Raw genomic sequence first — 17,334 nt, forward strand, 5'->3', positions numbered from 1 at the left:
AAAATCATATAAAAATCAGTATTACTAAACTTAAAATCTGTTAAATAAAATGTCTTTTTAAAAATGAAAAATTAGCATATAACAACAATTACACACTTTTAATAACAAATTAATTTTTATTTCTCTTTTTAATTTGCTGATAAAATTTTCAGTCTCTTCATGCAAGGCATGAGGGATATTAATAAAAGCTATTTAAATTTCACTGCACTAAACATAACATACAAAAGCAGGACTGTCACAAACTTTACCATAGCCGATACAGTGAAGTCACGCTGATGCATTTTTTCTGTTAACCAATCTACCTTCCGTCTGGTGTTGCAGAAAATTACAGCCTGTGTTATAGTTAAAGTTTCATACAAGTCAGACAATGTGTCAAGCTTCCACTCCTAAAAAAAGTAAAAGCAATAAATACCTAGTACAACTGTGGTAACTTTAAAGAAAACTGTAAAGTAAGAACAAACAAAAAGTTAGGAAAATAGAAATACAGGGTGTTCGAAAAGTCACTGTGCGGTTTTGAAAGCAGTGATAACAGCATTCATTCAGTCTATTTCAAGCCAGCAACTAACAGCAATGTTTAGAAACAAAATAAGAAGGATCCAAGCCTGTATTGATGCCTACAAGGGTCACTTTCAGCATTGTTTATAGTTGTCATTCGTATTTACCTCCTGTATTCTATATTGAAACATGTCTGTTAATAAATATACAAGTGCACAGTGACTTTCCTAACACCCTGTATATTTTCTACTTTTGATATTATGATTAAAAACCACTTAAACTAAGACTACTAAAAACTAATAAGTTACTTGAAATTTATGAGTGAATTTTGTTCAATTTCATACAACTATGCATCTAAGATTTTCATTTTGTATTTTACAAACCCTTGAAACTCAAGAGAGTTTAAAATAAGTTGCCTTTAGTTCAGAGCTAAGCAATTACTGGTATTTGCTAACTGATTAATAGATGAGCTTATTAATTGATTAATACATGCCTGATTTAATACAATTATAGCAAATGAATCACAGTCCATAGTAAAAAGTAATGTTGTTTGTTTTGTTTTTGTTTTTTGAATTTCGCACAAAGCTACTCGAGAGCTATCATGCTAGCCGTCCATAATTTAGCAGTGTAAGACTAGAGGGAAGACAGCTAGTCATCACCTCCCACTGCCAAATCTTGGGCTACCTCTTTTACCAATGAATAGTGGAATTAACCGTCAAATTATAACACCTGCACAGAAAAAGGGTGACCATGTTTAGAGGGATAGAAATTCAAACCTGCAACCCTCAGATTACAAGTTGAATGCCTTAACCCACCTGGCCATGCCGGGCCAGTAATGTTGCAAAATATCAAATGAAATGCTGTTACACTGCATAAACCTTTGCTTATGATGCCAAATGTTTTTTAAAAAATCTTAAACTAAAATCTTTGTTCTGAATCTTCTTGAGTTACACTAACCCTTTCATGTTTAGACTATTGTACATTTATCAAGTTTCTACTAGTTTATCAATTTCTTACAACAAAAACTTCAAACAGTTTATTCATACACTTCTTAAAACTATATAACATTTATAGGTGCTCTTAAGCTGCTTTATAGGGAACAAATAACAGTTACTGGCCTTAAACTCAGTATTTTTCATCTACAGCCAAACAGTTTTATAAATGCTTGACTATGCTGACCTGCTGAACATGAATATGGTGAAATTACAAAACAATATTCTTTAATAGTATTAATTTAAAATAGTTAAAAATATTCCCACACTTGACCATTCATGTCAGAATTCATTTGGTTTTCATTTTCATAATTTATAAAGCAGGAACAAAGTGAAATTCAACCACTGTGACATTCAGGAATATAAAAATTATCACAGAGATGTTGCTGTTCTTTAATAGCTAGTCTCTGATTGAATAAAATACGACATGATTTGTCAACCCAGTTTCATTTCTAATGAATAATGTAGCAATCCAACAACTGTCAGATTCATATGCCTCTTTTTTCATGCTTAATAAACTATCATTTGTTTCACTCTTCATAACTTAATAACCAAGATTTACAAAGTGTTATTATAATATATACCTTGTAATTCTCTCTCACTAATGCAGATATTTATGAGATTCTGCAAAGTTCATGATCCTAGTAAATCTTGATATGCACAGTTTAGTGACAATATAAACTTACTGTCACTTTCCTAATGAATTAATTATAATTGTTAACCCTTTTGCAACAGGTCAGGGTTCAATGGCCATGTCATCACATTTGTTGACTAGCTTTCAAAATTTTATAAAACTACTATTTTATGAATGTGTCACTAAGTTTGGAACCAAATTGTAGATTATAACTCAAACTTTAATATTATGTATCAGTTAATTTCTTAATTTATAAGTAAAAAATAATAAACTCTCTTACACATTGAGTTTTGTGTATCATGTGGTATGCTGAATGGAGCACTGGTTCACAATAAATGTTTGTGATGTCAAAGTATAAAGAGTATAGTTTTGTATGAATTAGGAACTCAACTTACCAACATTGACAAGTTAAAATATAAAATAAAAATATATCTTTTCTACTTGCTGAGTTAACCCTATTTATTGAATCAAACACAATAAACCCATTCACCTTATTCCATTTTTTTGGAAACAGGCTCTTATATACATTTACTTCCATACATGATATGTGAATAGCTCAGAATAACCTTAATGATTTTCTCAGCCATTCTGAAAGATAATAGCACCCTCCCCTCTTTCTTTTGAGACAAACCTTCATGCTGGTAAGTTGTATCTTTAGCCTGTTTGAGATTTAGTATTTTATTAAGATACAAAAACAGCTTAATAATTAAACTTGATAAATTATAATGGAATTCTATTGTATATACAAAGTAATTTATGATTTTACAGTTATTCAAACGTACATATAAAAATCTAAACACATTAAAAAAATTATTTCATTTCAAAGCCTCCATGTGCAAAATTTCTTAATGCTTAGTAAGCTACAATAAGAAGCAACCAAGTACAAAAGTTGTAACTAAAAAAGACAATTGTTTGCTTCATTTCTTTATTTATTGTTCTATGGTTTAAGAAAAATAAGTTTCACTACTTGGTTGTAAATATTGATAATCTATATACGTATACAATTTATAAATAATAATTGTGTGTGTGTGTGTGTTTTTCGTATAGCAAAGCCACAAAGGGCTATCTGCTCAGCCACCGAGGGGAATCGAACCCCTGATTTTAGCGTTGTAAATCCGGAGACATACCGCTGTACTAGCGTGGGGCAAATAATAATTGAAATATGACTGTATTTTACCAAATACTAGTCCATTAAAAAGAGCCAAGATAGGTCACTTTATAAGAACTAAAGGTCAGTTTTATATTATTGGATATGGTAATATCAGTGCACACAAGCAGCATCATTATAACTTCTATACTGTTATCCATGCAAGGCTGAAAGGTCAAAAGAATAAAATTAATAAAATCTATATAAATTTATAACATTATGAAATTTAAGCTTTTAATACACATAATTATGTTACTGCTTTTATAAGTTGTAGTTATTTTAAACAAAAAAAAGCATAATTAATACCCATTTCGTAATTTTATAGGATGGTTATGAGATCAGTCAAACTGACTAAGCCCATACAGATTCATTAATGAAAATAACATTAAATACAAGTTTTTCTTAAGAAATGTTTGAAAAACTACCTGGACATCATAAAGATTTCACATGTGAAATTTAAAATTTTTCTAATACATAAAAAAAATTTTAATCTTAAAATGAAAATTACTTTGTATTGAACAGGCAAGGCATGAGAGAAACATATTTAACAAACATTAAGATTCAATAACAAAATCTGATATTTTGAATATGAAAGATTTGTAATGTTTACTGATAAGCTACAAACTTTAGTGGACATACTCTTAATAATTTAAAAGTAATAGCATGATAATTGTAACAACCACAAAATGGTTACAACTCTTCTTCATCTTCCCTCCAATAATTTCTCATCTGTCCAAACCAGAGGCTGAAATCTGTCGCTCATTATAAAATGTTCATCATAATTAAATCCACTATTTTTAGCCCTGATAGGAACATTTTTAACTTTCTGAAATTCACTGTTAGCTGACGTATCCCTTGTCTGTAAAAGATTAATTTCCTCTAAAAATCCTGCTGCCATGTCTCACAGTTTTCAATTATCTATATCCTGTAATGAATATCCTGCAAATTGCAACTCTACAAACAAACTGTGCATCTTCACTGGTAGCTTCCATGAAATTACATAAAAATCAAGAGTTCCCAATTAACACCGATTCATTGAACACATCACACCTAACACTGTGTATGCTTAACTCATACATTAGTCTTAACCACTGTAATAAAGCCCAGGAATAAATACTTATCACTAAATGCTAGTAGCCTACTGACAACACTATTACACCTAATGTTTGAGAATCAAAGATATTATAGTATTTTACCATTACTTTACTTTCACATTAAATGGATTAAGTTTACCTTCAATTATACAGAAATGACAATTAACTTTAGTTGATATTTATATAATAATACAGTGTATTTAGCCTGATTTATAACCTATAACCTACCTATAAGTATAAACAAAAATTAAACTAATGGATGTAAAGTCAAGTAACAAAATTTAACCTTGACACATAATGAGGCAATCAGCTAATCTTTAAATTGTACTTGTTTCATGAAACATATGATTTACCAATAAGATGAATTATAGCTACGTCTAATCTAACCTTGTCAAACAGGTTACACCACTAAGCTCTACTTTTATTTACCAATTTTCTCAAACCTAGCTATTATTTTGTTATTTATCCCAAATTTCTAAATGATGACATTAAAATTAAATAATACTGAAAAATCTTCAAGAGCTTAGCTTTATAACGTCTTCTCTAGGATGGAGCACCCTCTTGTATCTGCAACTATAGAAGTAATTCACACAGCTGTGACATGGAACATGTCAGTGCAATTCTCTTTTTCATATTAATTCACTTTAAATTTCTGCAGTCATTTTTTTAAATCTCACATTAGGTATATTTACTTAACTTCTGACAACAAATAACTACACTGCACTCATTATGTAGCCACCAAAGTAGCTAAGAGAATAGTTGTACTATAACGCAAAGGTATCTTCTCAAAATTTCACAGATTATCAATAAACATTACAAGGTTTCAATAAACATCAGGTTTCTTAAATTAATCATTAAGATTTTTTATTTCAAGATATGCTCATGAATTTTTCCTTTCAGAATGTTGACGACTATCTAACATTTTGATTTTAAGATTGAAAATACTTTTATTCATCTTAAAATTGTTAAATTTCATTTGAATAATCTCTATAATATACTAAATAACTATCAAACTTGTTTGTTCAGAAAACTTTAAATCATATCTGTTATTTTTATCTACCTTAACTGTATGGGATTGATTGATTTGACTGACTCATAACCATCATAAAAAATTAGGAAATAAATCAAAATTACTCTTTTTTTTTCATTCTAGAATGACTGCATACTGTGACAAGAAACATAAATGTTTATTCTAAATAACTTAAAATTCTATTTATATTTATTAATTTACTGTTTTATTGACTTTTGAACTGTGTTTCAGAAGTAATCCCACCACACAAGTTGTAAATAAAACTATGCACATGCAGCTCACCTTACCACACTGAACAGCACAAAACTTGTCCTTCGGAAGCACAAAATGTTACTTTTCTTAGTCTTAATAATACCATACCAGTATTTTGCAAAATACAATCATATTTCAGTTATTTTAGATGTGTGTAGGTAGTATTCCTATTTAACAAATAAATTCTTAAATTTCAGTTATTTTTTTAAAACACAAATCAGTAAATAAAAAAATGTAAAAAGTAATCTCTAGCACTTGCAATGTTATAAAATTTTCTTGTACTCTTGCATCATACTTACTAAGCCTCATTCAATTTCCCATGAAAAAATGATTTTTGTAGGTTTTTACATATGCATTTTGAAATAGTAAAAAAAAATTATAAATTACTGCATAAATACAAACAACATTTCATTGTAGTTTATTAAGCCTCATAACTAAATTGTATTTGGTTTTAAGCAATCTCATTTCTATTTGGCATTTTGCTTTTAACATCACTTTTCAAACTCTGAAATAGTAATAACAGCTTTACATACATAAATAACTTAGGAAGAATGACAGGATTATGTAATTCAAAATGAGGGCTTTTGACTGGTTATAAACATGTATTTAAGAAAAGTAAACAAGTATTTACAAATGAGAGAAAGGTGATCAAAGCCACTGTTATAGGTTCACTAAATATAATGACATCTTGGCTAACAGAAAAGAACTGCTATACACTTTCCTCAAAAGCAATGTATTTTCTGTGGCATCAAATTTTATATGAAACAACATCATACCTAGTAATGGCAAATGCTGTTCCACCATGACTTTATATTAGCTGTAGTTGTTACATGGCTTAGCTAGTATGCATATTCAAAAAACTGCTTTAACACGATATACTCAAACCTCTATACAAGGTTTAAAAATCTCAAAACATTATAATAATGGCAAACACATATACACAAACTCACCTCTCTCTCCACTGCTACATAAAACTGTTTAATACCTTCCAAAGTAAGTTCTTCCTTTTTTACTAGAATTCTGACTGGTTCTCTCATGAAATGTTTTGTGACTTCAAGTACATCAGCAGGCATTGTGGCAGAAAGTAGGATCACCTATATGTACAAACATGATAGTTTACTTCTAATTTACTTTAGAAACACAAATCACTAATGGTGTTTGAAATTACTCAAAAATGTAAGAAAAAAACATTTTTTTGTTCTATTCTAACACAGCATATAATAATATTTATGGTATTTATGAATATTGTTTGTTACTGATTTAGATTTCATTATGTTACCTAAAAAACAATCATTTCAGCAATTTTCATGATGTGTTTGTTTATATTTTTAATATTATGAACCTTTTATTCTTTATGGGGTAATTTTATTTATATGCACTAAGACTTACAACATTTTCCATACAAATTTCATGGCTAAATAAACTTCAAATATTTTTCAACCTTAAATGAATTACTTACACTTTCAAAATGTAGATTATTTCCAAAAATAATGGAATTTCCACATTTCCTCAAATATCAATTCAGTATTCTAAAGACAGCCATTTCAAATGAGTTTGTTTTCCTTATACATGTGTTAAATCATGACTTTGGAGTTCTGACATTAATTTTAACTATTTATTATGACAGATCATACGATCTCAAGATCGTGATTGCTTGTAGCAATAGAAACATTTGAATCCTATTTTAGACCTTAACTGACACACACCCTTCAAAGAAGTCAAACCAAACATTATAACTGGGATATCAGTGAAATTTACTAATTGATTAATCATTGGGCTCATTAATCAATTATGTTCAACCAACTGATCACTCTCAAATGTTATTTTTGGGAGTTATAATCAATACTGAATTAATCAAAACTAATAACAAAAATAACAATGGCAATATTTTGGTAAGTTTATTATTTTCATGGCATCTCTTAATATAAACAATGCTCATAGTTAATTAACTTGATTGACTAATCACCCAGTTCTTACAATCACAAAGAATTTTTGTCATCTATATGTACAGCAACTTGAGTAACTGACAAGTTTTTTGTAAAAAAATTCTCAATCAAATCAGTGCATCTTTTAACTCTCTCAACACAGATGAGTCAAAGTGCATATCACAACCACTTCACAGTTACATTCAAAATTTGATTTAACTACTTTATTATCAAAATAAAATTCACATTAAAATGTAGTTTCTAGTTCAAATTTTAATATGACATACATTTCATGTTCTTACTTTGAAAAAGAAATATCCAAATAAATTTTCAATCTTCATTTTCTATATCACGATACTTCTTCAGTCCAAACTTCACACTACTATACAGCCTTATGAAATTTCCCAATGATACTATATATATATATATCCCTCAGTTAAACTACTGATTTGTAGCTGGAAAGCTTTTCATGTTGTGGAGATATAAACGATACATCAAATTGCAGATGTTCTCAAACACACATATAGCATTTTGCTTTCAACAATCATCATTTATTCTATCTAACACCTGCTACCGATTTATTTGTAACCAACAGAAAGCAAAGGTTTTACTTAACTGATATATATGAAATCTAAAGACCTTGGACGAAGCATAATACTTTGTACCACAAATTTTGTTCCTGGATAGTATGTGTTATTTCTTAATTGCTTACATTGTAAAAGTACAGTAAATGGCCATTATTCCCTTCAAACTTTACTTTTGTGATCTGGCTAATGAATTTTAGAAATTAACCTATTTTCTGTGTAAAAACGGGCAAATTTGTACATTTTCATTTACGTAACGTCTGAATAAAACAACATATGAATCAAAATTTACATGTATTTGTACTAAAGTTATACAAAAATGTTTAGAAGTGAGTAGTTTTTTAAGATTTGCAACTGTAATGTAGATCACTTTCACATATTTGCCCCCAAATATATAGTCTCCCATCATGTTTTCTTTATATGCTCTCATGTCACAAAAGCAAAATTTGAAGAAAAAAATAGGTCTTTTCCATTTATTTTAGGCATAAGCAACTGGGAAATAACACTTTCTGCCCAAGAACAAGTAAAAATTTTGTTACATAGTGTAATTGAAAATTTTGCTATCATTTTCTTTGTTAAAGTTTTGATGTTGACTTGGATCATTAAGTAATATTTACAATTCACTTAAATATTTATCCTTGATTAGTTATTATTAACAAAAGTACAAATTGCACACTGCATTAGCTTTGAATCAAAAAATAAGAATAAAGTTTAAATAAGATAAGTTATCTTAATCAGTAATTCCAAATGCTTGCAGTTTTGAGCAGTTTTCCTTTACTGGAAGATATGAGCTGGTGGTTAATATCCAAATATCATATGATATAATACAATTTAATATCATTAAAATGATAAATTGTGACTATTAAAGTTAATTACTTTATGCCTCAACTTTTCACTGGTATGAATAAAAACCAAACAGATTTTGTGTGCCAAACAGATTTGGAATCGTGCAGCCAGTAAAAAGTATACTGAGTGTGAGACAAATGTACGTTGTTGGTGTGATATAGAAACAAAATTGTTTTCTTATAAAAAAAAAAAAAAAAGTGCAGTCATTTTCTGGCTCAAAAAAAGGAAGATATCCTGAAATTGATTCTGCCATTTTAACATATTTCAGAGAATTGTAAAATAATGGACTGCTTGTAATGTTAAAAGCAAAAGAACATGAAGGAAAGAGTGGTATTTCTTTTAAGGCTAGTCTTGGTTGCTATGAGAAATTTATGAAAAGAGAATGTTTATTTATTACAGAGAAAAGGACAACAATTAGTCAAAAATTTTGACAATTAGTTAGATTTTGAAACAAAACTGGTTGAATATCAATGTTATGTTATTGGTCTATATCAAAGGAATCAATATTCCATAAACCAAATCTGTAATGCAGATGAAATGGCATTTTTTTTACATGCTGTGCAACTGCACTGTAAATGCTAAAGGAGAAAAGCAGGTGACAATCAAATCCACTGATTATGAAAAGTTAATAGTCAATGTCATGCTATGTGTAACTGCAAATGAAAATAAACTACCACTGAAAAATATTACCAAAAGAACATTTTTTCAAGATGTAATAGTTCGTGCACAAAATAATGCATGGATAACATCAGAGTTAATGGAAGTGGTTGGAATGTGTATGGGTAAGTCAGACTAGTATATTACTAAAGCAACAGAGCATGCTTGTAATGGATGTATTTTATAGCCATCTCTCTGATAAGATCAAGAGTAGGTTAAGAAATAAAAAAAGTGATTTGGTGACAATTTCTGGCAGAATGACAGGTCAGTTACAACCTCTTGATGTGTCCATTAACAAGTCATTCAAAGATTGTATCTGTATGCATTATGATGCTTGGCTGAAAAAAGACAATCATGCTTTGACACTGAGTATTAACAATAGTGGAGTGGATTTCGAAAGCTTGGAAAGAAGTATCAGACAATATTATTAGAAAATCATTTTTAAAATGTTGTTTATCCAATGCAGAAGGTGGAATGAAAGATGACATTTTTTGGGACAATAGCAAACCAAGCAATGAAAATGCTTCAACTTCAGAATATAACAGTCAGAAGAAACAACAGATTAACATTCTGATTAAATAAATAAAACAAGAACATTATTGTTATGAACATTTTAAATTTCTTGTATATTTTTTTATTATATTTTATTTTTAACACATTATTAAAATTTTCGATTTGTTAATAAACTCTTTCAAAAATATTTACTCCTTTCTAATTATGATCCAATGTTTTTTTCCTGAAAATCCATTTTTAAAAGTGGGGTGCATCTTAAATTAGAGGGCATCTTAAATTCAAAGTAATACAGTAATGTATCTTTAAATACATTACAATATCAATTTCCTTACATTCAGTTTTAAGCTAATCATTAACAATAGTAATTAATTAAGTATAAAAATATGCACTCAATTTATTAAATTTAGATTGCTATATTGTATATACAACAAACAGAACTTATTCTTACCTATTGATTTTTTATGCAGTTAACAGTGGAACTAGTTTTACTTATGTGCTTCACCTTTATATACTTTTACAGTCTTAAGACTGGTTCAGTTTGATTGCTACATTTTCATCCTAGTTACACACATACAATATTATAAACCACATTAATGTTTATCAAAGAAAGGTACACACCAAGTAAAAATAAATAAACTAAGGAAATAAAACAAATGATATTTTTATATGCAATGAGTACAATACTGATCAAAGAATTCTAAATTATTTATCAACAGTTTCAACTGTTAAACGTTTCACATCTTTTTCCTTTTAATTTTATGGTTTTATTGCTTTGAAATCTAAGTCATTTTTCACAGAGCTAATATGACCAGTTGTCATAGTTTGCACTGGCACTCAAGCGAATACAATTTTTAACAATTTTGTTTTTTTACATTTCAGTTCTCTTTGTCAAAGAACATACAACAAAAAACAAAAAATTATACATAAAAATAGTATTTTTAGTACTTATTTCTTAATTAAGCTGTTCACACTAGGGTAACAATTTAATGTTCTCTCCTAAATATTTTTACTAAAAATTTATTTGTGAATTTACAAAGTAGATGTAAAAAGTGAAAGTACAAGGTGATTTTCATTTTAAGATTAAACTTTTTTTTGTTTTACAGTTTTTAAGTTTCATTTGCATGTTTTCTAGAATCTCTCATTAAATTTCAAAAACTTTTTTTTGGGTAAAACTATGTTTTTATCTGAACTTATAACAACCACACAAATATAAAGAAAACCTAAATTATTCTTTTTTCTATCTATAATGATGGCATATTTTAACAGAAAATTATTTTTTTTATCCCTGGCTGCATTTCATTTAATTTTGTTTCTCTTTGAAATGTGTAACCACTAATCAAGTGAAACAGTCATAAACGAAACAAAGAAACAACTCATGTTAAGAGTAAATCAAAGTACTGAATCATATCTAAAGCATATGCACTTCCCATGCATACCTTGGTAAGAAAAGCTTTTAATTTTTTCTTCATTTATGTTTTCAAACCTAATATGTTTCTGATTTTTACATTTGAGTTAATTTTAATACAAAAAAAGGAAAAAAAAAGAAATTTAATATTTATTTTTGGATCTTCTACTTTTATTGCATTTGAAACAACAATAAAGCTAATTTTTGAAAGGGTTGTTCTTAGTATTTTACTGAATTTTTACTTATTTCAAATATTCAACTTAAAGTAAAAAATAGTAATATGCACAAACATACAATGTCTTATAACTACTATGTAATTTAACTAACTTTTTAATAAGCTATATATGCATTAAAATACTTTCCTTAACCAGTTGAACTGAAATAAACAGTAACTTTAAATATTTATGTCAAGTAATTAAAAAGCTATTGTGGCAGCAAAATAGCATTACACAAAATTCAGTAAAATAAAAACATTCACTTCTTATTGAAAGACAACATGCAACAGAAGTACATGACATGATGGTTGGACTTTCTGGTTTATTTCCAAGTAAAACAAGATGATTGAAGGCATGAAAATCAAATTATATATTAAAAACTTATACAAGTCTGTAACTTACATAAAAAAATTAGAAGCTGAAATTTTTTATCTAAAATGCACTGTTTAGAGTGGACAAGCATAACATGATACCAAATAATGAAGATTAAAAATTTATTTGAAAATAACATTCTGAAACTAAATAACATAATATCAAAATTTTATATTTAAGTATACTCCAAGGTCGAATTATTGTCACACATAAATAACAGAGCAGTTTAATTAATTTTGAATGTAACTATAAAAATGCCTTGATATGTGCATCTTTACCCACTTGTATCTAGGCAATTCATTCATTACCACAAATATAAACTTAATATTACAAAAGTGTAAATAAGTGAAGACAGGCATTTTTTATGATACACTTATAACAGCTGTTTCAAAAAACAAAAACACCCACACTTCAGAAAATCTGGTAAATACTGGACGACAATATAACTAGTAAATTAACCATTTTTAATCATTTTTAAACCTAAATTTGAGATTAATTACAAAAATCAATACACTTCCATAAAACTGAGAGAAAAGTAAACTCACCTGAATATCATTACCTAAGAATTTAAACACATCATAAATCTGATCTTTGAATCCTCTAGATAACATTTCATCAGCTTCATCTAAGACAAACATGCGTATATTGTTGGTTTCTAGAAGAAAAATTTTATATCAATCTTACTCGTAATTATTTTATTTACCTGAAACTTTTCCTAATTTTCTAGAAATTATAAAATTTATTACATCTAAACAAGTCTTGTAATTTTGTTTCATTTTGAATTTACTTACTGATTAAAAGCATTTTTTTATTACAAGTTACTGCTTTTACGTTAAGGAAGAATATCTTTTAAAACAGGTATGACATTTGACCACTTGAGTGATCATTCTCAGCTACACAGGCTTCAACTATAAAAAATGTTTCTGCATTTAAAACAACACTCAACAATATAACAATTTATTCAAATTAGAGAATCAATAATATCTAGTAATGCATATCAATTCACATGAATTGACAGATTATTTATAGCTGAACAGACAAAGCAAATGTAAATAAATATCAGTACATGGAATGTGCTGTGCAAAATGGATAAGATTATGAATATCTTGGTATTTCTTAACTGTAGGATTGTTTGATTTTATTAGAAAGGTTTCCCTGATTTTTCTTCAGTTAATTCCAAGTTCATGTTCTAGTGTGGAGACATTGTTAAGAAAAACTGTTTTTGTTTTTTATCTTCAAGGAGTTAGGAAGGGAAAAGTCATTAAATAATTTTTTTCACGTGTTTAACATTCATCTCAATCGTTATTTTAATCTTATATTTATGTGGTATTCATTTCTAAGTTTCTGATAGAGATATGCTAATATTACCTCTCTCTATATATATATATACATATGGGATACTGATAGAGAATTTTTCCTTTGTTTTGGGGAATATTTTTTTACTTTGTTAAATGTGTCTTGTTTGTGTTTTTTAAACCACTTAATTTGGGAAACTACTGTAACAGGGAAGTGGTTTACATTTGTAAAACACCAAGTTAATTATGCAACTGTGGAGCCTATAGTGTACACTAATTTTAGGTGCCTAGTTTCTGGTGAATTGCATGATCAGAAAACCAGTTTAAATAACATCCACTATGTATGATGTTTCTATGAATCTTAGTGATGAAGCCTTTGGGAGATATGTTATGTTAATGTTTAAAAAAATATATTATGCAGCTATTTTTATTGTCAACTGTGAATTGTATGTCTTTGTGTAAGTTATGTTCTGAAAGAATTTTGTTTCTTAAAAGCACATCATCTACATATTTAATCTAAAATGAAGACTTATATAAGAATGTAAATATGCCATGTTATTCTGTGCAACATAAGAAAAGAAAAGGGGCCAAAGCATACAATAAATTTCCTATGGGAAATCTATGTGACAAAAAGTAGTATAAATCTTCCTAATGAAGTCAATAAATATTAGTTATTACAGTTTGATTAGGTGTTCCTGCTTTATATTGATCCTCTTCTTAGGGTCTTTTGAAATCATTTCTGGGAGAGTTGTACTGCCTCATAATAAGGGGTTGAGGGAATAAGTTTAAGATATCAAAGCTACTCCTTACTACCTAAACTATGTTTACTTGTAAAAAGCAAGAAATATTTTTTAAATGGGTACTTATTTTGTAAAAATATGGTTCCAAAATCCAGTATAAATATATTTATAGAGCTATAAAAAACATAACTTGCCATAACGTTTAGTTTTTTTATTGACACACTGTAGATGTTTTGTATTATTAGTTGTTTGCTGGTAAAAAACTGCAAAGTTTAGAGGTATTAGTTTTTTTTAACTATCTCAATACAGGCTCAGTCCCAAGAAAGGCCCATGTGACCACTTTTACCTGTGTATAATTTTAATATTACATAACTTCTAACATAGTATCTTCAAAAATTTAGTGGACTTTTAGTAAACATTACAGTTTCTATTAAAAATCATTTTAATGAATTATTTTAACTGACAATTTGTCTATAAATAAATATTTGTTGGAGAGTCAGAGCCAAGTGATGTTTATGTGAAGATTAAAAATAGTTTGTCTCAAAAACCTCAAACTCCATTTTAATTTCTTTTTGAATTTTGTGCAAAGCTACATGAGGGCTAAATGCACTAGCCATCCCTAATTTTGCAGTGTAAGACAAGAGGGAAGACAGCTAGTTATCATCATCCACTGCCAACTCTTGGGCTACTCTTTTACTAATGAATAGTGGGATTGACTGTCACATTATAAACACCCCCATGGCTGAAAGGGCGAGCATATTTGGTGTTATGAGAATTCAAACCAGTGACACTCGGATTACAAGTCGAGCGCCCTAACCACCTAGCCATGCCAAGCCTTCATTTTCATAATCATTAAAACCTACCAAATGAAAAAACTTTTCATAGTAAAACCTTATATTTTATTTGCTATTACCTCTACCCTATCAGTGTATTTTATTTTTCAACCTATAGGCAAATCATCAAGGTATACTGAAAAGTACAATCAGAAATAAAATGAGCAGCCATGTCATATGTTCTTGTTTACTGTTCACAAAATATTAAAGTACTTCTCTTGATACCTTTAACTGTCAAGCATTTCAAATTTATCTTGTATTTTACTGACTACAACTGCAGTAGAAATGTGCTGAAAATAAAGCAAATAATCCCCATTTATATCTTTACTGTTTATGTATAATTGTACTACAACTGAAACAAAGCAGAAAAAGAAATATGAAACATGACCCCTTCTCAGAGAACAGGATATCTAACATATTGGATTATATACCTCACACCATTTACTAGGAAAACTCACCAGTGTGATCACACAGTACTTGGAATCAGTGAAAAGGTTTATATAGACAAGATGTCGAATTTGTTAGCATCTTATGGTGTTTACAACAATTCTCCAGAATAATAACACTGCACTTTGAATTTGTCAAAATATTTATTACATGGTTCGGTCCCAATACAATAAACATCACAATTACTGGTAAGCCTTCTGGAATGTTAGGAATTTATTGATTTTCAGAATAAATGTACTAAGGTTTTTTTATGAAGTTGGTTGTGAAATTTCACTTCACTTTCAGCAAAGTTATTCTTCAACCCATAAATGTTCAGGTTTCAAATCCAGTTATTGTCTTGCAAGCATTCATATTTAGCCAAGCACTCTGACTTTAGCAACTTCACTACATTTTGTTGGAAGGAGTAGATGAGTTATCAGCTGAACACTCTTCCAGAAACATTCCTTACTACTGACCTTTATTAAAAAGTAATTATTATTTATAATACATGTGGAATCTCTGTTCAGTAGTTTTAGTACACAGTTAACCAAAATTAAGTGTAACTGTTTATGTACTTTAGCATAACATGTACTACTTCTGAAATTTCCAATACAGATCACAGAATATATGTACATGTGAAGAACTAATATGTCACACAATACAATGTTAAACAACAGAGAATACATGTGTGTGTGTGTGTGTGTGTGTGTAATGGCATACAATAGAAAACATGTGCAATATAGATGTAATGTTTTCTCTTCTAGAAATGGAAATTAAAAGAAAACTAAGTGAAATTCAAAAAAATTGAGGAACAAAACAGGTCTCAACATAAAGAAGATGCAGAATTATCTTTCTCTTCTGATAAATAAAGTGGAATGTCAGGGGAATCCAGTAGCTGAGGAAGTTTATTTTCTGTTGCAATGTCTCTGACAAAATCAGTTTATGAAACAAGATGGCCTCAAGTAGAAAAGAGGACAAAAAGTAGCTGTAAGATCATCAATCAATTGAAGGTGTACCAGAATCAGCCAGACTAAGTACATCTAGACAATTTAGGTTTTACTACTCACAACAACCCTCTTGTGAATACATCTATATAAACTATACCAGAGGAAAGAAGCAGGATTAAGAGTAAGGGAAGGGGTAGACCTGCAGTGTGTACTGGAACTACCTCTTCCCAGAAGAAAAAACCTCTCACCGATAATGATACCTAGACGTGGGTGCAGATCACAGAGGAGAAGCAACGCAACATACCTCCATTCAACACAGGTGAAATTATTTTAAGACAAATCACTTTTTACAATAAAATTGACTTTTTAACACTTTTATTTAACTTACAAACATTAAAAACATGATTGTAAATCAAACAAACGAAAGACAAACCCAGCAAAAAGATAAACCAAAAAACATAAAATGGACTGACATTACATTTCAAATTTTGGCCATGAAAGTTTAACAATAGCTAAGGAACTCAAGTCTGTTCTCCTTTTTCTGACTTTTGGTCTCCCTGTCTTCCTTTCCATAATATTTGGTTTATTTAGGGACAATTTGAATAATAATACTCTTTCTAGAAGTGACCCTAACTATGATAAACTCTTAAGATTAGATCTCTCATAAGCCATTTACTAAACTCTTGTTTTCTACTATTCTCCTAACACAAAACTGTAGATGAACATATATTTGTCATGAAAGGTAGAAATGGTTTCCTCCAATACCTAGCAAAGAAACCTGTCAAAGGAGTTGTCAACTTGTATGTCCTGGCAGAAACTATGAGTGAATACTGCAAGTTTAAAATATACACAGTCAAACAGAAACTAATGCCAGTTAGTGGTCCAGTAGACAATCTTGTGATGGAATTGATGGAAAAAACAACAGACTAGGA

At 29.0% G+C, this 17,334-nt stretch overlaps 1 protein-coding gene across 9 annotated transcripts in view; it reads right to left on the bottom strand.

Moving 5' to 3' along the window:
* The window catches only part of LOC143225558 (eukaryotic initiation factor 4A-II-like), a 57,176-nt gene that overhangs the window by 7,345 nt on the left and 32,497 nt on the right, over positions 1–17,334 (bottom strand). For all 9 annotated transcript variants that reach the window (XM_076455229.1, XM_076455232.1, XM_076455235.1 and 6 more), the window contains 3 exons: positions 12,707–12,816; positions 6,595–6,738; positions 249–386 (listed from right to left, as the gene is read on the bottom strand). In XM_076455229.1, coding sequence (XP_076311344.1) covers positions 249–386; positions 6,595–6,738; positions 12,707–12,816 — 392 coding nt within the window. The remainder of the gene's footprint in view (positions 1–248; positions 387–6,594; positions 6,739–12,706; positions 12,817–17,334) is intronic.

Source organism: Tachypleus tridentatus, chromosome 9 (assembly GCF_004210375.1).
Source record: "Tachypleus tridentatus isolate NWPU-2018 chromosome 9, ASM421037v1, whole genome shotgun sequence".
Lineage (NCBI taxonomy): Eukaryota > Metazoa > Arthropoda > Merostomata > Xiphosura > Limulidae > Tachypleus > Tachypleus tridentatus.